The sequence below is a fragment of the Pyrgilauda ruficollis genome, unplaced genomic scaffold (assembly GCF_017590135.1).
Source record: "Pyrgilauda ruficollis isolate IOZ18807 unplaced genomic scaffold, ASM1759013v1 scaffold19, whole genome shotgun sequence".
NCBI lineage: Eukaryota > Metazoa > Chordata > Aves > Passeriformes > Passeridae > Pyrgilauda > Pyrgilauda ruficollis.
In genome coordinates, this window is record NW_024518095.1 from 9,235,109 (window position 1) to 9,260,688 (window position 25,580).

At 38.6% G+C, this 25,580-nt stretch overlaps 1 protein-coding gene across 2 annotated transcripts in view; it reads left to right on the forward strand.

Annotated features, from left to right (window-relative positions):
* The window catches only part of NAV3 (neuron navigator 3), a 251,244-nt gene that overhangs the window by 122,491 nt on the left and 103,173 nt on the right, over positions 1–25,580 (forward strand). For both annotated transcript variants that reach the window (XM_041465666.1, XM_041465667.1), the window contains exons 9-11: positions 7,538–7,653; positions 20,968–21,076; positions 22,814–23,197. In XM_041465666.1, coding sequence (XP_041321600.1) covers positions 7,538–7,653; positions 20,968–21,076; positions 22,814–23,197 — 609 coding nt within the window. The remainder of the gene's footprint in view (positions 1–7,537; positions 7,654–20,967; positions 21,077–22,813; positions 23,198–25,580) is intronic.

The following is a 25,580-nucleotide window of genomic DNA, read 5'->3' on the forward strand; positions in this document are numbered from 1 at the left end:
TAATTAATGTTACTGTGTGAGCAATTTCTTACAAGAACTCTGAGTCTTTACCTTGTACAAAAGCAATCCACTGCAAATATTTGCTATTTAACATTCAGGGTGTTTTGATTAGAAATAGATCATGTGGTACATTCTCTGTGCTGCTTTTGAAAGGTCACAGCTGAATCAGGTTTCTAGTGTGAATATTCTTGTTTGCATTCTAAGGACCTCATCATCTATTTGCTGATATTCGATAATATTTGCTTAGAACTCACCATTCTTTTAAAAGATCATAAAATAAACTCCTGATGTTTTCAGAATGCGTAACAGTACTGGTGGATATTTGAAGAAAAAACATATACAAACTTCTACAAGTATTCAAAAATATTTCAACAGTTTGTGTAGACAGAAAAGGTTGATGTTTGCAGTTCTTTTCCTGTTTAGTTTTCTACATTAAATAGGTGTAGATGAACTCCCTGCAGATAGTTAATTTTTACAGGCAATAGTAACTCTTCAGAGGGCCAAGGTTCTGGAAAAGAAGAATGAACAGTTCTGTATCAACAGAACTGTATCAACATTTCTCTGAATTTAAAAAAAAATCTATTTTGCTAAGTGATAGAGCAGTTGAAGAGAAGCTGGGAGATTCATTGTTGTACAACTCAGAAGATAGAAAAAGTATAGAAAGATTGACAGGCTTATTTGAATAATGTTTTCAGTTGTCAGCTGTTGGAGGGTTTTAGCTATAGTTGTGAGTAAATTTAACATCTGATAAAATGACAAATACATTATTAAGCAAAATACACTGCCCGTTTTTGTTAGTGACTAGTACTCTGGATAATCTTGGCTAAAGATTAAAGAGGTGATGAAGTAGGCTCTGAGGAAGTATATATATCATTACATGCAACTAAATAGCTTCAAAACCAATCTGGATGACTGATAAATTCAGAAAATCATATGGAAGGAAGAAAAGGCTCAGTATGGGTAATATTTTTTCTAATATGCAGTGGAGCCTCTGGAGTTTCAATTATATGTGTCACTGGATGCACTTAATATGCATGTGATAATCTGGAATAACCTCAGTGATACACAGGATTTCTAGTGTGGTACATGGGACAACCTACATATGTGTTAGGGTGCACATACAAGGAGAGAGAAAACAGAGCTATGCTTTGCCTTCAGATGTGTGTGCTGCTCAATGGCTGTTTTACTACATATTGATGCCATTTCACTGCATGATGGAGATGTCTTAATTTTGTTTTAAGCTTCGCCTTGAAGCAGTATGTATTTTGAATATTAAAGGGTGATAGAAGCATGCATTTTCCAGTAATATTTCTTATTCATAATTGTCTCTTCGATTCAAACAAACAGCAAAGGAGTATTTGAAGTTGAATCTCAGATGAAAATAAAATTCTCAGACCCAGTGTCTGATCTCAAAATGCCATAAACTCAGAGCAGAAAACTGACTTTGATGAAGTTGCTTCAATGTGTATCTCTCTAACTGAGTGCAGAATCTCTCTAAAAACTAAATTTCTTTAAAATCTTCAGGGGTTTGTAATACCACACAATGATTTAATAGAAAAATATAACTATAACCAAGGATAAAATACCCAAATTTTTAAAGTCAGCACAAGTATTTCTGTGGATATATGGTAAGTACAAATGAACAAGAGGTGGGGTACTATATTTACATTTTTGTTCTTCAACATAATTGTTTTCAAAGCAGTCACCACATTAATACACAGAATTTTCAGGTGTGTTTTCTAACAGCACAAGTAAAGTTACACTTAAATTAGTAAACAATGATTACCATTTAGACTATCATGAGCTATTTCTTACACAGGTACAAGGAATATCTAGGCTCTGTTAGTTTGTGCTTCACTCCTTGTGAAAAATGTCAATAAAATTTAGTAAAAATACAGTGCATTTTATCCAGAGTTCTGCAGAATCTTGTAATATACTTGTGTCATCTATTTAGTCTGTTAACACAAGCATAAGTAAGCTAGTGCTTTCTTGATTTGTTGCTGATACCTGCAGACACCATGTATTTTGAAATATTTTTTTGTTGACCAAGAGGATATTACTGTAGATTACTGTGAGGAAAATGAGGTATTTCAAGGACTTTTTTTGAGACTGCCATGTATTTTCCTTAAGTAACGCAAACCTATAATAGTTATTAATAGTCATGTTTTCAAGAAGTCTATATTTTTATTGACGGACTGTTTTAGTGGTAAGGTCTCAAGTGGGATATTGCACTATTCAGCTTTGCAGTCTTGCTGCTTTGCCCTGTCTGATATCACATGGTATTTTTATTCCTCTTAAACACCTGACATTGAAATTCATATGGGATTAAAATTTCTTAAAAGATTAGCAGTAACTGTCAGAGTTGCATTTGAGATTGTCTAAACTGGTATAATTTAAATTTCTCCATTCTGCCAGGAAGTGATTCTTTATTTTCAAATGTGGCTGTGAATATATTATTTACAATCCTGTATCTGTCCCTTCTGAAGTTGATTGCAGGGTCCAACTGATGTAAGACTGAAGAAGATACAATTTATTTGCCAGAAAGCTTGATAAGACAGATACAGTAGGAAGGTATAAGAGACTTTATAATTGTTTAAAGTACCCCAGCTGCTACTTAAAATTACACATTCTTCTACTTAGAATTGTAGGAGACTGGAAATTGTACAATTTTCCTAAGTTCTTTAAACTTGTATTGAAATTGGTCTTAGAATTTAGCTGTATTCCTAGTAGTGCTTAAATTTCAAATGGAGAAGACTAACACAGCAGTTTAGTACTTAGTAGGCTACAGTGCAAACAGGAGGGAAAAGGTACATTAATGACAAAAAAAAAAAAAATCCTACTGAATTTCAGTAGGAGAACATTGGGATGTAACTGTACTGCACTTCTTTTATTTTAGCTTTTATTAGCTTTATTTTATTAACTCCTCCAGTAACCACTGTAGGGGTTTAGTAAGTCTCTTTCCCATGGCTGAGATACAGAATCTAAAGCTCTCAAATCCCAGGGCCTGTGTTGCTCAGGAATTGCTTACTGCCCAAAATGTTGAAAGTATAGAAATTGCTGCAGAGAATTAGCTGACCACTCATCATCCCGAGCTGCACTTTTATGTTGTGCATTGCTTAAATTTCCATTTTTCAGCTTAGTTTTACTTTGATGCTAGCAACATATGGAAGATGTTTCAGTAGTGTCTGAATTGCAGTCCTGCAGAGGTATTCTTTCAGTGCTGGACTACAAATACCAGTTTGGCACTTCTTTTGTCCCTGCAGAGTAACAAACTGGTAACTTCAGCTACCTAATATGTTGGTGTAGAGAAGATGTTGCCAAACTCTTCTCTGAAATGCAGGGTGAAAGGATAAGAGGTAACAGATGCAAGTTACAGCAGCAGAGGTGCTGATTGAAAGTTTAAAAAATGGTTTCGTTTGAGGGCGATGAAACACTTGCTGCAGGCTGTTGAGCAAAGTGGTGGAATCTCTGTCCTTGGGCATGTCCAGGATCCAACAAATGAAGGCTCTGAGCAACTTAATGTGACCAGACCCTTTTTTAAAAAGTCGTTGGACCAGATGGCACCTAGAACAACTTTCTGATCTCAGTTACTTTATGATACTGTAAGGACTAAAGTATTCAATAGATAGGGCAGAAAAAGGACATATCAGTGTAATAAATAAACATGGGAATTTTTTTTAAATAAACTGGTTACTAAAACTTTCTTCCCAACTCCATTACTATATGGTGATTAATGCAATTGTTTTACTAGGCCGTAGTCTCAAAGGTGAGCAGGAGGTTCAGAGTAGTGACAGATGGGAAGGAGGATATATCTGGTTGTATTTCTGAAAGTACAGTGAAATACAATTCCAGATGCCTATTCAGGATGTTTTTGTATAGGCTTAGGATAAAAATTATACTACTCTTCAAGGATCCTGCAACCATAACATGTGCAGGGTTTCTTGAAGCCATATTGACGCCCTGTTTTAATGACCAGAAGCTACTTCTGTGTCACTGATTGTGGAGTTGAAACTAAGTGTATATAAGAAAAACTTTCTGTCAGTTGTGTTTGTTAATAATAGATTATGCTGCTAAATATACTTTCTTCAATAAAGTGAGGACTCAAAGTCATACTGCAGTACTTTATTGATTCCTGTTATTTACATTGCTGCTGAGAAAATAAAGCAACTGTCACTACCAAAGTTTTGCAGGCATAGGTAGTGCTAAAGATTGCCACTCACCAGTTTTACTTGTAATAAATACATGGTCTTTAGACACATCCTCCTATTTTTCCATGATAGATTTTCAAGTAATTGTGCAAGAAAAGTTCCCTTTGTAAAGGTGTTAGTTTAAGAGATGGGAAGAAGCGTAATAATTGAGGAAATCATTATCAACACGTATTTGATTCATTCAGTCCTTTGACTGAAAAGATGTTTTCCTTCTCTTTGATTGCTCTTTTTAAATATGTAAGGGAATAATCACATTCTCTTCCTTCTCTTTTGTGAAGCTAAACCAAATCAACTCTTTCTGGTTTTGTGTTTGTTGGTTTTTTGGTGTCTTTTTTGGTTTTTTTTTTTATTTCCAGAAGGGTTTATTCTTCCTCATGAGCATCCTAGTAGCCCTTCATTGCATCTGTTCCCAATTTAACTCACAGTTCTTGAACATGGGTGATCGAACTGCTCATATTGCAGACGTGGTCCTGCCAGTCTGTTACACTGACAATGATACACATTCAAGACAGCTGCATCTCAGGGAGCTGTTGGAAAAATGCCATCATATTCATCTGATATCTTTTGGAATGTCAGCTAAAAAGCAAACAAATCTTTCATGTTGCCTGTGTTTATCTAAGGTTGGCTGTTTCTTTAACGACAGGAAATGACTGACTGTGTTAGAGACCATTTATTAAGTAGTGTTTCAAATTCTGTTCTTAATTATCCTGTACAGGCTCATTTTAATCAGAATTAATAAGCTTGTGCAGGTCTGACTGAAAGAAGGATTTGTACTATTAAGTGAGTTTGATACTCTTACAAATAGGTAGCATGTAACTCAGTGGGTTAGGGATAAATACATTCTTTGATTGCCATGATTGAAATAGAAACAGATTGTCATGTTTTCATGAAGGTTGCCTAAATTAACCTCCACTATACATGCGCAGCACTGGAAGAAATATCACTGGGCTGGCTTTGATTAACTGAAATTCTTTTCGCTTTTTTTTGATATCAAGAGAGATGCAAGAATTTAATTCTCTTTAAGGCAGTGGGCTGTGAGTAGGTAGAGCATAGAGGATCATTCATTTAGGCCAGTGTGCAAGGCTAATGAGAAGATCACTTAATTTACTGTTTACTTGCTTTGTGCTTAATCTGTGCTGCAGTCCTGCAGCAATCACTTATCCTGTTCATAGGATTAATATGTCCCACTGAAAGACATTAAAGCCAGAAGTATGGAAGACAAACCTCACCATTTCATTTCCCTTTTTTTTTTTTTTTTTAATTAGAAGAGGCATTTATATTCTTGGTCCAATGTATCACAACCCAAATTGGGCCCACAGCAATGCAACATGAAGTTTTAGGTACCCAGTGAGTACCTGGGCCTCCTTGTTTCCCAAGAACCTCAAAATCCAACATCATTTTACTTGGAAATCTTCACCCCTAGTCTAGTCTTTCAGCATTCTCAGTGCTTCTGGGCTAAGCTCAACTCTAGAGAAAATCAGGGCCTTGGCCATCTTGCATGAAAAGGCAGGACTGGTGTGTAAGTGCAGGCACCCAGCATTCTCTTGGAGACCTTGTAGAAAAAGAGCTGTTTGTGAAAGACCTGTTCCCTGTTCCCTCCCTGTGGTATCTCCATCACAGCTATCCCATGGCTGGTGCTTTCTAGTCCATCTGTACCACAACAAATAACCTGTTGTCTCAAGCAAGCAGAACTTAGGTTGCTGCGAAATCCATAGCCCTCCATGAGATTTCTGTTGTTTCCTCAGCCAGTTAAAATTGTAATGATTTAAAGCCCTTTGGAAAAGCAAGTGGGAGTGTGGAGTTTCAGAGGGTGTTCACTGCAGAGGGATAGAGTGAGCTCTTTATTTACTTAAGAGACTCTCCTCTCAAGCATCAAATGTAAAACTGCATTAAAGGTTGGCAGGACATAGTTAACCTTGCAACATGTACTGAGCTTGTGTTTCCAGTAGTGTGTGACAGACAAGAATCAAAAATAGGTTTTTTTATAGAGCAGGTCTCTGTTTCCAGCGTCAAAAAATACAGAAGTTGGTAAGAAAGCATTGCATCTGATCAGGCATAATTTACATTTCTATTTCTGAGTTAGATGGCTCTAATCAGTGGATTCCACCATGTCAGTACTTGTGCTGCTCTTTGTGCAGATATGTTTCCTCATCTATTGTTATGAATTACTGAACAAATTCATTCCGTAAATGTAAAGAAAATATTAACTTAAAATATATTTAATAAAATAAGTTGCTATAAAATTATTTTGATAGATAAGTCACTGTTTTTATGAGTTTTATTTATAAAATACAGATACATCACACAGTTAAATATTTCTCTTTTAAGTTTGGTTGGTCATTGGAAACACTTTATGGTAAATTTTGAAAATTGAACTATAAATGTCACACTTTAAGATTAGGATATAAATATTTCACTAGTCTTTTAATAAATCAGAAGAGTGGCTGCTATTCATGTCAGGAAAGCTGGAAGAGCTTAAGCTTTAAATGAAGATCTTTTAAAATTTTATTTCAAAAAGTGGCTGTTATATTTTTAGATGTGTTCTTTTACTGTATACACATGGTGGTACATGTTGCTGTTTGATGACATCATAGTTCAGCAGTTCCAGGGTAAAGTAGATTCCTCAGCTGTTCTGTAAGAAAAGGCAATTGGTGTGTGAGATATTTTTTATTATAACCAGTGTGCTCATGTATTTCTTGCTATTTACCTTCATATAACAGAAAGTAACTGTATTCAGTGAGGGGTTCCCATTATAATTTATCATTGATATTCACAGAAATATACCCTCAAAGCAAATATGAGCTATTTAGTAGCAAATTAATTGAAAAACTTATATTATCCTATTCCCCAGGGTTTTATAAGGGGCATTATCAAAAGAAGCTGCACGTAGATTTAAATATCTGGGCCAAATTTCCATCCAGCCTTGCATAAGCTTTTTCCCACATGGCCTTTCTCATTTAATATTTCATCAATTACAAGTTTTTATTTCCTTTATGTATGTGCAGGGATGCGACTTAACCAATGTAAATGGATTCTGACTATATCTGATTGACAAATCCTTCAGAAAAAAAGTGAGGAAAAAAAATGGCCTCAAATGTTGCATAATTAACTACAAGTTGTTTCTGCAGAGAGAGACAGAGAGAGAGAGGGAAAGCCGAGTTGCTTGTATATTTGTGTAGCTGGACTTTAAACTAGCACAATGAGAATGTGGCAAAAATTGTATTTTCATCTTATAGTGATATGATTCTAGATGGAGCTGCAAGTAGCACTTTTTTCCATGAACACATGAATGATAGATAATGATAATCAATCTTCTTGCTTGATTTCAGAACTCTCTCAGAAAATGACAGTACCTCTTTACCACCTGCTGACTCCTGTACCAGTCCTACTAAAATGGATTTGTCGTTTAGTAAGACTGCCAAACAGTGCCTAGAGGAGATATCTGGTGAGTAACAATGAGTCAGGAGAATGTGAACTTCTTTATTTGCATCTGTTTCTTACCAGGAACTTTGTGATGGGTTGAAATAATACTTCTGACCTCTAATCATGAAGGGTATTAAATACACAGAAAGTTTAGGTCATGCATATTTAGGGCTTCAAATCCACTGTTATCTATTTGAACTTGTTCCTTCTGCTCAAATACCCTCTTCACCATTTTGCAGAAACAAGGCTTTCACAATCTAGTGTTTCATGTAATTGTTATTTCATTCAATCGTACTGAATTTTCCAATATGAGCAGTGGAAACTCAACTTCAGAAAGTTTAACACTCTCATTTAATAACATCAAATTATATCATAGCATCAGAACTGAGACATAAATTACATAATATACATATTCCTTTTATTAATGAATCTGTATTCAGAAAATAAGCGGTTTGTCAGGTTGTGCCTGACTTGTAAACTGCTGCTAGAGCTAAGCTGCTAAAGATTGTGTTACGAAGAATTCCTTGTAAACGTGGATTAAAGTCCTTACTAGGTTACAAAGCTGAAGGCATGGGGTATTTTAGTCATATTGGAATAATTCCTTTGAAGTCAACAGAACCATGCTGAGTTAGATCAGCATTGGATTGGGCTGTGACTCTGCCTATCCATGCAAAAAGCAAAGTGTGCCACACCTCACTTTCTCATCAGGAATGAACTGTGCTGCAGGGTTGTGTACAAGTTGTTCCAAAGGGACTCTTTGCAAGAGCTGTTACTTGGGGGTTTAAAGGTGTATTTTTGCTGTTGCTTTGTTTTGTGTTTCATTAGCATCCTTAGTCTTATAATTTTACAAAAATTAAAGGTGATATCCTATCTCTGGTTTTACCTACAGTTTTGCCGTTCTACCACAAATTGTCAACATTTAAATTGATTTGTAATGAGTCTTGGTTCTTCTCACACAGGATATAACTCACTTAAAGCACTAATTTGACACATCAGTCTAAAATTATCTCTCCACCAGAAGGGAAATCAGATGCCCAAGATTTATGGGGACTGTCTTGACATTTAGCTGACTCCTACTGAAATAGGTTTTGTCCTGGTTTGTCTCAGTCCCTTTGGAAGTTTTCTGACATCCTTTATTTTCACAGCCAACTTCTGTGATAAATATGTCACTCTGAAATATGGTGTAACGTTCTTTGGAGGTGATTCATACCTGTTAAACTATAAAGGTATTTTTAATTACTCCAGAAATTGGTCTCCTTGGTCTAATATAGATAAAGATTTTAATTGAAACACTTACCACAAATCAAGAGATGCTTCAAAGAATCATCCAGAGAGAAGCTAGAAAAACCTCTAACAATTCAATACCTGCTGAAATGATCAAACGGAATATCATGTCTGATGACCTTTTACTGTTCTGAAGAGAAACTAAATAGCATCAAAAAGAAGAAAATGAAAAAACTAGACACCAGAGGTGTTCCTAGTCTGATTATTTAGACTCTGGCATTAGCCATTGATTGGCCTAACAGGCTGTAAAGCAGAACCACTGGGAGAATGTGGTCAGTGATTTGCTGTGTGCATAGGGACACAGAGGTGTGTCACCTGTATTTAACTGTTAGCAGCAAAAGGAATAAATGGATCATGTACTATATTTGCTGACTAATCCATTTCCTATGTGGATGAACTATCACCAAGTCATTGGTGATTCCGTTGTTAGATACGTGTGGATAAAAGCTCATGTGATCGTTGCCCAGAGGAGTGTTCCATCATGGATTAGCTATAAGAAAGAACAGTTCAATTCTTTTACTTAAGAGCATCTTTATTCTGATATAATCAAGGGGTTACACTAGTAGTAGCAAAGAGATAGCAAGGTTAATTTCCGTGATCTGGTCACTTATTTTCAGGGTATTAAGCAATGAATCAAGTTTCTTTCATTTCGATATTACCTTTTTCCTGAAATTGCCAACTCTTGCTGTGGGGGAGCATCATCTTTATCTTATCTTGATCTTCTTTTGAAACTCAGTAGCCACCACTCTAGCACAATATGTTTGTAAACAGTAAGGATCAGTAAGGATAATGCAGAAGAGTGAACATCTGGGGAAATCACTAAACAGCTTGGAGGAGTGTGTTCATAAAGTGCTGTCCCACCTGTATTGTGTTTCTGCTTCATTGATCATTATTATTTTTAAAGTGCCAAATATATAGAACTAAGGCTGACATCCTCAGGACTAGAATATTTTAGCCAATATTGTTGTATAAACTGTTTCTCTACTTTCTGAATATTTACACATTCCTGTTGTTATTGCTTCTTGGCTGAAGATTACTGCTCCCATAACCAGCCAAGCTGTTCATATCAAAGCTCCTAATTCACTTCAGAGCAGTATCAGCCAACTGAACCTAAACTTTAAGCCTGTCTAGTTCAAGATTTCTTTGTAATAAAGACAAAAGTTGAATGCAGAAAAAAAAAATCTTAAAATTATTTAGGAGTGGTTGGCCAGGCACCATTCTCCTGGTGTAATTCAGAAACCAAACCCAAGTTAATTTCCTTGCTGTAGTGGTGAAAAGTCATGGCTCTGCTTTCTGCATCCAGCAAGGCAGTTCACACCCTTTTGCTACTGTCTAAACAGTGGTGCTGGGAAAGTAGAAAGTAAAGCAAGAATCTGTAGAGGGAGTTTTCAGCTCTCTTCTGCTCTGTCTTCCTCCTCCAAGGGAGGTGGTTACCTTTATAGCCTCTCCGGTCTTCCAGCTCAGAGCTGGTGAAAGGTAAAGTCAGAACTCAAACCCCATGTTTCCTGCCCACTGCTTTGCAAGTGATTACCTGGCTTTTCCTGCACAGTCATGAGAAGAGAATAGTGCTGGAAGGCAAGGGAGGTGGGGAGGCTGGTGTAGGCATGGACTCAGAAGTGTGGCTTGTGGTTGTCCCGATAAACTGGAAACCCTCTTTGTTTTTATATTATCACCAATAATCTGCTGCTCTTGGTGATTATATATATGGCTTATGCCTAAAGCCAGTTCTGCATTTTGGTAAAGGTATTGTAAATCTGTTCCCCTGTCTCTGGTGGGAATTTGTGCTAGATGTGATCTGAAGTGCTTTTGACTTTTTCCTAATTTTTTTCCCCCTTTGAATATTCCATAGCTCAGCCAGAGCAGCCCCAAGTGTTTCCACAGTGCACATGCAGATCAGCACTAGAGTACACCTAGAGCAGTTTTTCATCTTCCTGCACACCTTGAATCCCCTCTGTGTGCACAGTTCCAGTGATACATGTACTCCCACTGAATGAGCCCTGTTTGTAAGCATGAGACACCTGAGGAGTAGTTCTGGTGTGTTCTGTGTGTGGCGGGCTTATTGCTCACGTGGCACACAAGTGTGCAGACCTCTGCCCAGGAAATCCCAGACAGAATCTGAGTCCCCTAAATAAGGAACAATTCTGCATTCAAGTATGAACACAATTTCTTGTGTGTGCTTTATGTACCATTTGCCTAAACAAGATTACTCAGTATCTATCCACTCAGTTTCTACAAAACTGGAATATACCTTTATAAACAGAATTATAAAATGATCATGACAGTAAAGGTTAGTAAAGTAACACAGGTTGGTTGTTGTTATTCATGGTATGGCTGGAAGCAAGTTGTTCAGACTTTCTTACCAACTATTGCTTCTTAAAGTAGCTGTGACATTTATCACCTTCTGCAGCAGGTTTATTGGAGAAGGTTGTCAGCAAGTTAATTAGTTAATAATCCATTGTAAACTGTACATGTCAGTAAACTACAAAGTATCATTTTATGAGATCAGTGATAACATTTGGCTTTCACAAGTGCTGGAATGTTCTAAGAGCTTAATGCAAAGTGTTTGATTAAGTAATTATTAATGAATTTATAAATATTGACTAATTATTTAAAATCTGAGGGATGAAGCAGAAATGAAACAGTACTTTTAAAAGTTATAGGCCTATCTCAATGGCAGGATTAGCATAAAAACATTCAAATTTAAATATTTTATATTTATTGTGCTTAATTTTTTTGTTCTCAGAAAGAAATAATTAATACATGCAGGAATAGTTTACATCTTTTTTCAAGTAAGCTTAGCTAAAGCGATTCATAATCTTATGCATTTCCAGATCTATTACATAATTCATTTGTAGGGCTCTAAACCATCCACTGAGACTTCAAAGAAAGTCTTATCTGACAGCAAAATTTGCCCAAAGATTATTAGTTCTTAAAATAATTTTTATAATTCCTTTTATGAAAGAGACTGTGAAAATAAAGTAGTATGTTACATTGACTGTGATGGATTGAGGAAGTTCCCTAAGATGTTCTTGATGTAAACATACTCCTGCTTGGTGGGTGGAGAACACACTGAATTGCAAGGTAGTTGGGGAATAATGCTGTCATGACATTTGCTCTCCTCTAGGTCTCCTATACTTTCTTCTTACCATAGAAAGATGTATTTTTTGGTTGCTATATCTAAACATTTTAAAATGGAGAGCTGAGATTTAGAAAGTTCTTTTTCAAGAAATAAACCTAAGAATTTTCCACATTTCAATTTTATGTTTTGGCAAATGACACCCTGCAGAGAGATGTGGTAAAGTAAAAGGATAAATTCAGTGCTGTTTCTACTGAGTACTTGGTCTAAGAGATATAAGTATTCACTGTATCTGGGGATGATCACAATGGCCTGTCAACCAAGTGAGGCAATGGAATTAATGGGAGAAAAGTTCATATAACTTTCTAATTAAGAGATGTAGTAAAATGTCTGTACACAGGAAGGCTGAATGAAGGTTGTGTGATTAGCCTCAGTACCTCTGAAGGAAAGCATTGGACTCATTGTGTTTTCAGTGTATTTCGAAGTGAGGCAGATGTGTGCTGCAGCTGCCAGCTACCCTCACATGGCTCTCACACAGTCCAGGTGTCATTCCCTTTTCAGTATGATGGTCTGTGGACTGGAGCTGGGCTGCAATGAACAGCTCAGCTGGGAGGAGTAGCAGGTCAGCAGAGACACTGAGGCCCACTGGGTGGCCCAGGACACAGCTGTGCCACTACCAGAGACCCATCCAGCCTGGAGAGGTGTGGCGCCTATGGACAGCACCGTATGTGAGGTTTGGTGTGGCTCATTGGGTGAACATTTTTCATCCCATAACATTTTCTGCTCCCAGCTCGAAAGAGGACTGACTATACCTGCCCAGTTCTGGCGGGCTTGTGTCTGGTTTCTCGTGTTGGAGCCTCGCAGCCGTGCCATGCACTGCTTCCCTAGCAGAGCAGTGCTGAGCACAAGGGCTGTGCCCTGCCCACAAGGGTTCCTGAGGCCAGCTGCAGCTCTGCAGTGCAGACTGCTCGTGTGACCATGCGTGCTGGGAACCTGGAAGGAGGCAGAGCAGGTCCACATCTGCCTACAGCTTACCATGGAGAAAGTCACTGCCTGCAGATGTTGGGGTGTGAAAGGGAGGATGGGGAAGTTATTCATGGATTTGAAATATCAGGGAGAGATTCAGACTTGCTCTTTATGGTAAGAAAAGAGCCTGTTCTCTTGATTCCAAGACAATCACCAAGGGAACTTTGGCATCACAGAGCCAAATCATGGAATCACTGTCTGATTTGGTTTGGAAGGGACCCAGAAGGATCATCGGTTTAGAAGGGACCCAGAAGGATCATCAAGTCCAGCTCTTAAGTGAATGGCCCACACAGATATTGGATCCATGACTTTGCACTGTGCTCTGGCCAACTGAACTAAAAATCATTATCCTTCCGGTTAATTCAAAACATAGCAATGGAGAATACTGTACCAATTTGAGTATAAATTTAGGATATAAAACCAGTTAATGCAAAAAGAGTGAGACTGCCTTTCTTTTTTGAAATTCTCTATTGTCAATACCTCCCTGTGAGGACTTTCTAGTAACCACAGATTAATCAGGCATATTGGACAGGCTGGCACAGCCACATGGCACTGTCAGTGCACACCAACACAGGAGTGTGCAGGCAGTGCTGGAACTCTGTGACAGCACCAGCACCACAGCAGCTCTGAGACACCATTGGCATCCACACCACACCTGCTCTGCTGCAGGCAGGCACCAGCACCTTCATAAAAACCTTCCGAGCCCATATGTCACTGCAGCTGGCAGACCCTGGAGTAAGCACAGCAGTCTTATCTTTTGTTTCCATGCTGAAAAAGTGATAGGTGTTTAATATCTGGGACAGTTTTGTGCTTGGGCAGACAGACCATTCCTCTTGTCTCCTCTTCAGCTGTGTGTTCTAGGTGGGGATGGGAGTGGTACCTCCTCTTGATGTGGAACATGTCTTTCTCAGAATTCCAGTGCTTTAATATGGAAAACCACCATTACTTTAGACTACTGATTTTTTTTTTCTGAGTTATTCCATGTTTCTGAGAGTTATCTAGGAAGAAATGTACCTTTCCTTTGAAATTTCTGAGAATTTTCCCCTGTGTATCTCCAAAAACTGTAAACTGAACCTGTGAAAGGCAAGAAATACACACTGAGGCTTCTGTTAACATTTGTTTATTCATACAGGAAATCTGTGAACAGCTTGTAATTCCTAGGGTGGCATTTTTAAAGGTTATTTTTCTGTCAAAGTTTCTCAGGTTTCTCAGAGGCTTGAGATGAGCATATTTTCACACTGACAAAAGCAGTTTATTTTTATGCAGCAATTTTATTATTTGTAGATTTCTATATAATGTTTTGTGAAATTAATTTTCCCTGGATAAAAAAGTTTGTATCTTAAAAAAAATTACAATTAAATTCAAATTTCTTTGTTCATCCGTCCATTATTTCTGGGACTAATATCTTTTTCTTTGTGAGAAAATACATACATTTTAGTACAAGTCTTCTTTTTCTCTGGATAATGAATTTAAAAATAGCATTCAAAATTGCTGAACTTAGATCAGACACAATACCGATTTGCTTTATTAAAAAAATTACTCCTCCAATAATAGGTTTTCTTCAGAATATTGTGAAACGATGATTTTTTACAGATTTTATAATTCTGTACTAGCCTCTGAATCTTACAGAGGTACAGTGTAGCTTTCTAAGGAGAAAGAAATTAAATATTTCCTTTTATGAATCATTTTACCAGACAAATACTATTGCGTTCCATGTCTTATCTTATGATATTAAATTACATTTATTTTTTTATTTAGAGCAGAAATTGCAAGGCTGAAGGTCCTTTTGCAAGTCTGCTTTTAGCTTCCTGCATAGGGAGTAACAGTGATAAGGAAGAAATAGTTTTTCATCCTTACCTTTCAGGGAGAAAAATAGGATTTGACCATGAGCTAGATCTGTTACTGTAGCATCCCATTCAGGTGAAGCTTTGTCTTGAAACCTCTGGCACTGTAAACTGGGCAAAGGCTTCTGTGTCTCAGGTTTAATTCACCAGGATGTTTGCTGCCATGGCAGCCAGCAGCATTCACTGCAGTAGCAGAGAAGAGTCATATATCTGGGAATGCAGGTTGAATACTAAAATGTAAGGAGGCTTGTGCTTCAGTGGTTAATTTTGGCTCTTTATTGAGCTCTGACGTGGAGGCTGTACTTGCAGCTCTGTGTCAGCCCATCTGAAGTGAAGAGCTGTGCACTAGGATCAGTCATGAGCTGGTGAGAGGGAGGGAAAAGCCCGAGACAGTACTTGTGCCTACTTTGGATTTCAGAAGGCAGCAGCTGTAGAAAGAGATGCAGGCCCACCGCTCCGATGGGACTGGTGATTGGATGGAGAGGGGAAAACACAGTTGGCTTTTGGGATTACTTCTGTGCTGGAGCAGAGTGTTTGATCAACTCTCTTCTGCTTGAGAGAAACCGAAGTGAAAATGACTGTAAGTACTGCAGATTAATGTGACGGACGAGAAGTGGCTGAGCAGAGACTGCAGCGTAATTTTAAAGAAGATGACTGTGCCTGTCTAGTCCCTTACAGTGGCAGAGTGCACGTGGGAGCTGTGCTTTCACTGCGAGTGCAAGTGTGTGCTCCCTGGGCTGTGCGGCGTGCGGCGATGCAGGGAGCACTGCCCGCACCTTTCAGGGGAATTGAGCTGCTGTCCATCTCAGGAATATGAAATCCAACTGAGGTGCAGCCCCAGCCAGAAAGATGCAGCGATCTGCTGAATTGTCAGTGTTTAAAGGCACGGAGGTTAGAAGAGGGTGTGTTCGTCTTCAGAAGCAGAAGTCTCTAACCAATCTCACGCTCATCAGTGAAGGGGAGACCAGACGATACTCATACAGGGAGAACTGGTTTGGAAACGCCTCCAAGTCCAGCCAGAGTTACCAACAGCGGCATGCAGAAGCTGGGTGCAGAGGCTCCCTGTCCAAGGCATTCTCTCAGTCAGTGCACTCTCTCTGCCACTCCGGCTTCACCACAACCCAAGCATTTCAGGTGATAGCACCTGCTGGAAGCAGGACATCCAGGAGGTCAGGAGACCGGTGTCCAGGTGAAGGCTTTCAGACTGACAATGAGGAGAGCAAAAAATCCGATGATGAAAATGCATCCTGCACATCCCATTTCCCCAGCAGGACCTGGCCAGAGGAGGAGGAGGAAGGGTGCTTGCGTGAAGGGACTGCACATCTGGATGAAGATGTCATAATAACAATGCTGGGTGACCTAGAACAGGTCCTTTATACTGATATTTTAGGTAAGTTAACTTTGGTTTGACATCAGGAAGGGCAGGAGGAGACCCAAGTGTTAGCACATATCTGCACGGAGCAGATTTTTGATCTTGACAGTGATTTCCCAAGACAGAACTGGGTTTATTTGCAGTAGTATGCAAAAATAGGGTCTAGCCATTTCTTCTTTCTTTGCTTACTATGACCTCTGAAGACTGTGTGAAATGAAGACAATTGTCTAAATGGCTTGTGATGGGTGCAGGGGCAGCAGCAGCAGTTCAGTGAATAACTGAACATAGTTTGCTTAGCTTTTTGAAAAATAAGGTGAAATATTTAAGTGCTATTAGTTTATTGTTAAATATTTAAAATATTTAATAAATATTAAATATTATTGTGCTATTAATAAAAATATTTATTTAGCACTTAAATATTAAAAATTTAAGTGCTATTAATTTATTGTTAAATAAATCTATTTTAGTTATATTTTTCCTCATTAATCTGAAATTGATTTCTTGAATCCAAGTTTGGGTGGGACAAAACACATCTCGGCCTTCCTACAAAGTGACCCTCCAGTATTTCTTCCCCCTTCTCTACCCCCCCTGCAGATAACTGCACCCCTACATGTGGAATTGTGAGTGCCAGGGTTTCAGTTTAGCTTAAATAGCCACTTTTGTTGTATCTGTGCACGCCAGTGAGTATTTGAAGTCCACAGCCATAGATGCTTCAAAGGCTTCTGTGCTACTTTTCATCTCTTAGCCCTTTAAGAGTGCTCAAAGTGTTCATTTCCAAAGCTTTGTTCTTCAGTCAGTTAAATGGTTGAAGTAGCTGCTTGCTTTTTGAAGGTTATATGCCATGTGTCTAGCCTGGAGCTTCTTGCTGGTTGATATGTTAGCCCTGATTGTGTTTAAACATTAAGGACAAAATTTTTGCTGTGTATGTAGTGTAAAAAGCTGTTATCTCAAAACCAGAAAGAAATAAGAATTCTCTTTGTATGCATTCCTTTTATTATTAGATTGTACCAGTAGGTTAAAAGGGCTTTTGCTAGAGATCAAAAGCTTGCTAGCACAGAAGACTGAGCTCTAGCCTGCCTCTGCTCCTTTTCAGCTGTTTGTCACTGACAAATCCCTGCTCTCTTGTAAGCCTCAGTTTCCCTGCTTGCAGGGTAAAACTGGTACTTTCCTTTCTGAGTTAATATCTCATAGTGGACAATTCTCTGGGGAAACATTTATTATTTGTGAATCCTTTCATATAAATCAGACAACTGATGGAATTGTTACTCTCCCATTTGATTTGGGCTGTGCTTACATGTGCAGAAGAACAGGAATTATTATGAACAGTAGTATTGAATGTGAAATTATGAGGGAGCTTCAGAAATGTGAATGTAAGTCTGACCTGGGTATCTAGTGGTTTCTGTAAAACATCTGTTTTGATTTCCTGTGAATGTATCTCACACAATGTAAGAAATCAATGTATTTTTCAGAAATTTACTGAAGGACTAATGATTCACTGTTTATAGTCAAAAAATGTGGGGACAATATTTTGGAATATTCACATTTAATATAAATTATGAAGCTACAAATGAATGGAGAAAATGGCCTTTCTTATAAGAGAAACAGAATTTTGACAGAAAGTTTCAAGTTACCCTAGTTTTAGTCTTATCTCAGTCCCCCATGTGTGAAACAGAATGGTTTTTTTTGTGTACAAACCAGAATCACTTGAGATAACAAGACCGGGAGCTTTTCTGATATGTTAGGTCCTGCAAATATGGGCAGACTCTATGATGACAGTGTGCCATAGTATAAGAAACAAGGTACCCAGAGGAGTCTGGGATCCCTTTGAACCCAGTCCTGGTGAAATAAGCACCACAGTGTCTCCACTAGCAGGCATGGGGTGGCTAGTTTTCAGAAAAATTAACATATTCATCATCCCTGTGGTCCTCTTTACAGAAGGAGGCTTGATGTGGATGGGGAGTCAGTGCAGTCATGAAAACATAGGATCTTGTACTCAGTACAGAAAATTTCTTCACTGTCAACTATACTTTCTTACTTGTTCAACCATGGTACAGCAGGATTCCAGTGACATTTAGAGAATGATGGAAAGAAAAAAGAACTATTCCTTTCTAATCACTCTAGCAGTTAGTGTGAGATATTTTAAAAATAGTACTATGTAGTATTTTAATATAATAAAACTTCAGTTTTAACTTTTTTTTTTTAGTTAAAACTGGTGGAAATTATCTGCTGTGTCACTGAGAGATCAAAAGAGATTAGGTCTCAAGCTTTTCACCTCTGCAGGATAGAATAACAGCAATTTTATGGTATAATTTGTCTGAAAGGAAAGTATTCTTCCCTGTGAAAATATATTTTGGCAGCTTGCCATATATGTACCTTTTTTATTTAATGTATTGCAATTATACCTCAAGGCTTTGTTATGCCATTTACTGTGCAATACTTATTTAAAAAGACAGCTGCTGTCATTTTTGCTGCAAGAATTTGCAATGTTAACATACAGCAAAGGACAACTGACAAGGATAAACAAGGAAGGAAAAGGGCAACATCACTCTCAAATATGAATTGTCTTCAGTTCCTCAAATAAATACAAAGGTAAAGTATTGCTTTGCCTTTAATTCTGCCTGCATAGACCCCAGAATTTGTTTCTGTGTAAATAGATTTTCTTATACCGTCAAGCTACTTTTTCACCTCTGGTTCAAGGCAGGGCAGGTAACATTTCCTGGATCTTCGCTATATGGGTATTATGGCAGGAATATAACATGCTCCTGGAAGTCAATTTGAATGCATTTGGCAGAGCAGGGAAGGCAAAGTGCAGTGACTGAGGATCTGAGGGCACCACAGACAACTGGCTGGAGGCAGGCATGCACAGTGTGCCTGGAAATTGTCTGGGCTTTAAAAAGCAGTCTCAGTCTAATAGGATGTAAATGTCTTCAGCCTAGCCTGGCCATGAGCCCTTTTGCCTCACAGGAATCTCCAGGGTGTTGCAGAAACTTCTGCAAAGAACTGCTGGGGTCCATGAGTACATTGATTGCCAGTGCTTTAGCGAACACATCTAGCTTGAAACACAGGAACAGTTGTAAATAATTTCAGTGACTGCAGACATTTGTCTCCTGCAAGACACTACATGTGAAAACCTACACAGGTAGTTTATTTTATGAAACTAAATATTGTGAACAGACATGGCCTTGGGGTGTGGCTTGAGAAGAGAGAATTTGGCAGCAGTGCAGGGCCTGTATTCCCACTTCTTTTTTCCATCCTGCCCAGGTGTTGATCCCACTGTCAGTTCCATGGTGCCAAACCAGACGTTTATAGACATTAGCATCATTAAAGCACTGAAGAATTTTTTTGTCAGTGATGAAATAGGCAAACATAATTTCCCAAAGGACTGTTTGGCTGCAGCGAAGAAGACAAAAGATAACCAGGGCAGGGTAGATGGGAAAACGTCAAAATGGCATTGCTGTGAAAGCTGGTTTGACATTAAGCCACAACTGCAGGCTATGTTGGCTAGTTCAATGCATTGTTTGCCTGTTGAGGAGCAATTAAAGTTTATATGGAATTTATATGAAATAATTTATTTCCATTTAATGTCAGGATTTTTCTTAGCAGCCTACAGAGTTTGGGCAATAGGACCTGACTGCAGAAGGTCTGTGAGATATGATGTGAAATTTGTAATTGATAGAGTCAAAAAGGAATTATTTGCACTTCAAGTTCAGCATTTTACATGTAACTCTAATACTGATGCTTCTTGCCAGCCTTCTCACAAGCAACAGATACAGGACATGATCAGAAGTATGACACTAACCTTGAACAAATCAGAGATTTTTGTCATGGAATTTATTTTGAAATTCTCTTGGTGTTCAAAAGTAAAATGAATTAAACTTCCTTGATCTATGAATTCCCTAGAAAACCTGCATTTCTGTTTTTTTGTGTATGACCACTGGAGGCTTCTTTGAGGTTTATGACGTTTCTCTTTTGTAACATATCATATATAACTTCTCTCCTTTTTAAAATTTATTTTTTAATTGTATGAAGTAAACATTGTTCTGGATGTGTTCCAGGTGAAGTTCTGAAAGCTTCATTATCTGAGATATGAGACTAGCTTTTCACAGTGGATCCCGAAGGCTGTTGAAACATCTAATTGTATAAATGATGCGTGTGCTTAGAGTGTTCAGATTGTATCCCAAGAAGCATATTTTATTTTATCCCATATGAACAATAATGTCCCTCTTCAGAAAAGCATTACAGTCTAGGAAAGATGCTTTATTAAGTGCCTTACTTAAGAAGTACTTTCAAATAGCCTGTGTTAATGTTAAGTGAATGCTGAAGAGTTATTCTAAGAGTCATCCCCATTTTTTCTGGGATGACAGATCACAGATTTACTGTGGCTTTTTTTCCTACTGAGTTATGTAAAATGTCAAGGACTAAAAAGGGACTTTATAATGTATCAAGTGGTCTGGGGCTGCATCATGCCTTGATTACACAGGATAAAAATCCCAACACTGTAAATCAGAGTTTCATTAATAGATTTGGGACTGCCTTAACAGGAATACTGTGGTGGTTTTTTTACATACCACATGTTATTTATGAGTGTATATGTGAAAGGATGAAGTTTTGTTTTTTTAAAAGATTAAAAGATTTTTACAATCATATGTGTGCATTGTCAGCTGGATACACATGTGCACTTTATTCAACCTTTCACATGCTAAAGTGTATGCTGGTTTTACTGTTTTCTTCCAGGGGAAGACCCTGAAACAAGAAGAATGAGAACAGTCAAGAACATTGCAGACCTGAGACAGAATTTGGAAGAAACCATGTCCAGCCTTAGAGGAACCCAGATAAGCCACAGGTATGCTGGTTTTGTGTAGACTAATAAAAATATGGACCATGGGAGAGTATTACTCGTTGCTGAATGTATGAGAGACTTGCAAGGGAAAATTAGCTATGACACTAAACTGCCTTAGCAACTTACATGTGACTTTAATATACTATATTGTCAATATGTTTTATACAATCATTCATAAAGACAGTTGTTGTTTCATACACATTTATTTAGAAGCTGATAAAATTGATTTTAGGTAATTTTGTAAGTAGATGTTGGGGATGAAATCAAATGCAAGGAAAAATCTAAATTTAAAAAATAAATATGTCAGAAATGAGAAAAAGACATTGGTGTAGTGTTACAGTTTTGAGCTCTCCAGGTATTTTTTTCCTCTCCTTCCCTTTTCTTCCCACATGAGCTCCCTTTTAATTTTGTTACAGATAAACCACTGCCTTCTGATTGGTCTCTGCTAATTTTGTAACATGCAAAACATGTCTCAAGCATTCCATGCATGTGATTATGTTCAGTCACACACTCGTGTGGTGTATTTTTCACCAAAATAGTTTTCCCACAGCACCTTCAATCACATGTAAAGATTAGTAAAGCCTCTAGGGTCAATATTCTCTTGTTCTAATCTTGGTTAAGATACCAGGTGTTTGGCATGATTTCCACAAGTAGAGGAACCATAAAATTGTTTAGTTTGGAAAAGACCTGTAAGATCAGCAGGTCCAACCATTATCCCAGCACTGCCAAATCCACCAATAAACCCTGTCCCAAAGTGCTGCATGTACAAGTCTTGTAGATACTTCCAGTAATGGTGACTCCACCTTCCCTGAGCAGCCTGTTCCACTGCTTGGCAACCCTATCTGTGAAGTAACTTTTCCTCATATCTACTGTAAACCTCCTCTGTTACAACTTGAGGCCATTTCCTCTTGTCCTGTCACCTGTTATCTGGGGGAAGATGCCAATCCCTGTCTGACTGCAACCTCCTTTCAGGCAGTTGTAGAGAGTGAGAAGGTCGCCCCTGACCTCCTTTTCTCCAGGCCACTCCCTAAGCCACTCCTCATCAGACTTGTGCTCCAGACTCTTCAGCAGCTTCTCTGGACACACTCCAGCACCTTAATGTCTTTCTTGTACTGAGGAGACCAGAACTGGACACAGGATTTGAGGTGTGGCCTCACCAGTGCTGAGTAGAGGGGGAAAACAATTTTCCTGCTCCTGCTGGCCATGCTATTGCTGATTCAGGTCAGGATGCCATTGGCCGTCTCCGCCACCTGGGCACACGCTGGCTCATGTGCAGCCACTGTCACCGGCATCCCAAGCTCTTTTTTTGCTGGGCTGCTTTCCAGCCACTCTCTCCCCAGCCTGTAGCACTGTGTGGGGTTTTGAAACCCAGGTGTAGGACCTGGTTCTTGACCTTGTTGAACCTCAAACAATTGGCCTCAGCCTATTGATCCAACCTGTCCAGACCCCTCTGCAGAGCCTTTCTGCCCTCCAGCAGGTCAACACTCTTGCCCAGATTTCTGTCATCAACAAAATGACTGAGGGGGCACTCAATCCCCTCATCCAGGTCATTTGTAAAGATACTAAACAGGACTGGCCTCAGTTCTGAGGGCATATACAAGCATATGTGTGCATATGGTGAAAGCACATAAACACAGAGAATTTTTGAAAACAAATATACTTTCCTCCAGCCTTCACTTTTCTTGATTTCTCAGGAACATAGAAAGCACAGTTCACTGACTTCTCCATTCTGTTTGGCAGCACATTGGAGACAACTTTTGACAGCACTGTGACAACTGAGGTGAATGGGAGAAGCATACCAAGCTTATCCAGCCGTTCGACCCCTGTGACTTGGAGGCTGGGGCAGGCCAGTCCTCGGCTGCAGGCAGGAGATGCTCCATCCTTGGGTGCTGGTTATCCTCGCAGCAGTGCAAGTCGCTTCATACACACAGACCCTTCTCGGTTCATGTACACCACCCCGCTCCGCCGAGCTGCTGTTTCTCGCCTTGGAAATATCTCACAGATTGACATGGGTGAGAAGGGAACTGGTGATTTGGACATATCCTCTGAAGCTGATGTTGGTGGCTACATGAGTGATGGAGACATTCTTGGGAAAAGCCTGAGGACTGATGACATCAACAGTGGGTAAGCATCACTTTTTCCCCGTTTGAACTAATGCATGATTGGTAGGAGTAGAAGGATTTTTCTAAAAATTTTGGCACACAAGCAGAAGTTGCGTTATAGTTGGAAAATTTACAACATATACATATAAAAAAATAAAACTCTAATCTGCCAGTGATACTCTCAACTGCCTTCAAATTCTGTTCTCCTTTAACATCAAAATTACTTTGCTGTGAACTTTGAGTTCCAATATTACCTACTGGAAAATTCTAGTTGTCCTGTGAGCCATCATTTTGCATCACTTTCCCTGGGTTAAGTCTTCTTTTGGTATTTTTATGTTTTGTTTGAGATGGTATGTATGGCATTGGATGCAGCTGATGAAAAGCAGTTGTTGACAGCACTGACTTTCTGTTCCCACTTCAGATACTGTCTAGCATAGTCATTGTAATGGGCCTGTATTGTAGGTTTTCAGCTGTGCATATCATTTGAGCACCAGCAATATCTTTTCATTAAAGACTAGACCAGTTACTCTTAGTGTATCCAGGAGGAAGAATCACAATTTTTATTTTTGTTTGCTCAGGCAATTGGGGTACTGCAATTTGAGGTGCTACATTCTTCCCTGTGTTTCAAATTCAATTCTTATATCAGTCTAGGAGCACAAGTCACTTCAGTCCTGTGTATGTTAGTGCTCCTAGAACATCATTAAAAAAGAGTAGCCATGTTACAGTTTTACTCATACTTAAATTACTATTCACTGCTGCTGTTGGCATCTCAAGGCTGCTTGCTGACTGATGTAACAGTAGGTTAAATAGAAGTTCCATGGAGTACCTGGTCATGTCACACCACACTGCTTCACTCTATAATTTTAGAATTCTTGCTGTCAATCTAATCTCTTAGTTTGAAGCATAGCTGTGATTAGAGAATAGTGGGGGATGAAACTGAGTATTATACATTCCTAAAGGGAAATCTAAGTCTGTGATCAAAGCTCTGTCTAGAGCAGTGTCTCATCTAAAGCACCATCCAAAGACAGATCTCTAGAAAAAGCATCATTTTAAAGAAAGCATATTCCTGTATCTCCCTGGTCTACTTTTTCAGTGATCTGTGTATAGAGCACTGCTGACAACATTGTCCACAACACATCATTAATGACTGTCAAGTAGGATGCCATATTTATATGTGCTACAGAAGAGAAATACATATGGAAAATATAATTCTTTAATGTCTGAGGACCTCTTATCATAAAGGAAATATTAATGCTGTCTTCAACAGATGCATGGTTTTATTTAAAATTTTAAAAAAGGGAATCCTTTGCAGTGCTTCATGAGTTGTATTAATTAGCTTATCACATTAAAGGGTGAATATAGTCATCTTATGTGACTTTTCTTTGCATCTGTAATAAGGATAACTCAACAGATAGTAAGTTGCTCTGTGCTCACTTAACATTTTTAGGTGCAGTAAATGTTAAAAACAAGTTGATAAGCTCTGAAATTTCAAGATTTACTGAGGCATGTAAAGTCTTATCTCCTCTATGCCTCTTCCATTATCAGTTTAATTACTTTAAACACTTGGGGAAAAGAATGCAGCAGTAATTAGAAATTAGTGTGAGGAAGGCCTGTTGCACTTGTCAAGTCTATCCTTACTTATACAGGAAAAAAATGCATATAGTCTGGATTGCATTCAAGCCACAGCTAAATTTAATATGCAGTTCTAGAGTCATGGAATCTACTGGATCATTCACGGCTAACTAAATAATCTGTCAAAAAAGTCTGAATTTTGTCTTTAATAAAATATGAATATAATATGTAAATGTGACTGTTAATTCACCTTCGCAAACAAATGTGAAGTTACCTTCTCAAACTCCAGATACCAAGGCTTCAGAAACACTTTGTAAATTGCCGGACAAATCTCACCCATGCATTAAGTACTGTCAAGTAGGATGCCATTCAAGTTTTGTTGAAAATAATCCAAGGAACCCTTTGTGTTTTAATGCACTTGAGGTTGCCTTCACCCATACTGCCACCCAGGACATGATGCCTTCTCAGGCTGGAACTACCACTCAGGGCTCCACTACTGCAGCTTTGCTCTCAAGGCCTGCCCCTGCTCAGCCACTCCCAGCCACAGGGATGGAGGCAGAGGCAGGTGCTCCCAGACTGCTGGATTGGCCCTCGGGTCTCTGTCACTGATGATTTCAGTTAAATCTGCTCCCAGAAGGAACCACAAGGAGAGGGCCAACAGAACAGCTGGAGTAGCAGCAGTGTGTCTGTGTGTCCATGCCTTGGTTTGTGCCTAGGATTCTGTGTAATTACTAAAGTTAAATGTTTGTGTGCTTGCATACATGCTTAGACTGAAAGGTGCATTTGTGTGGCACCATTTCATGGCTCAAGGAAAGCTTGTGTTGAAGACTGAA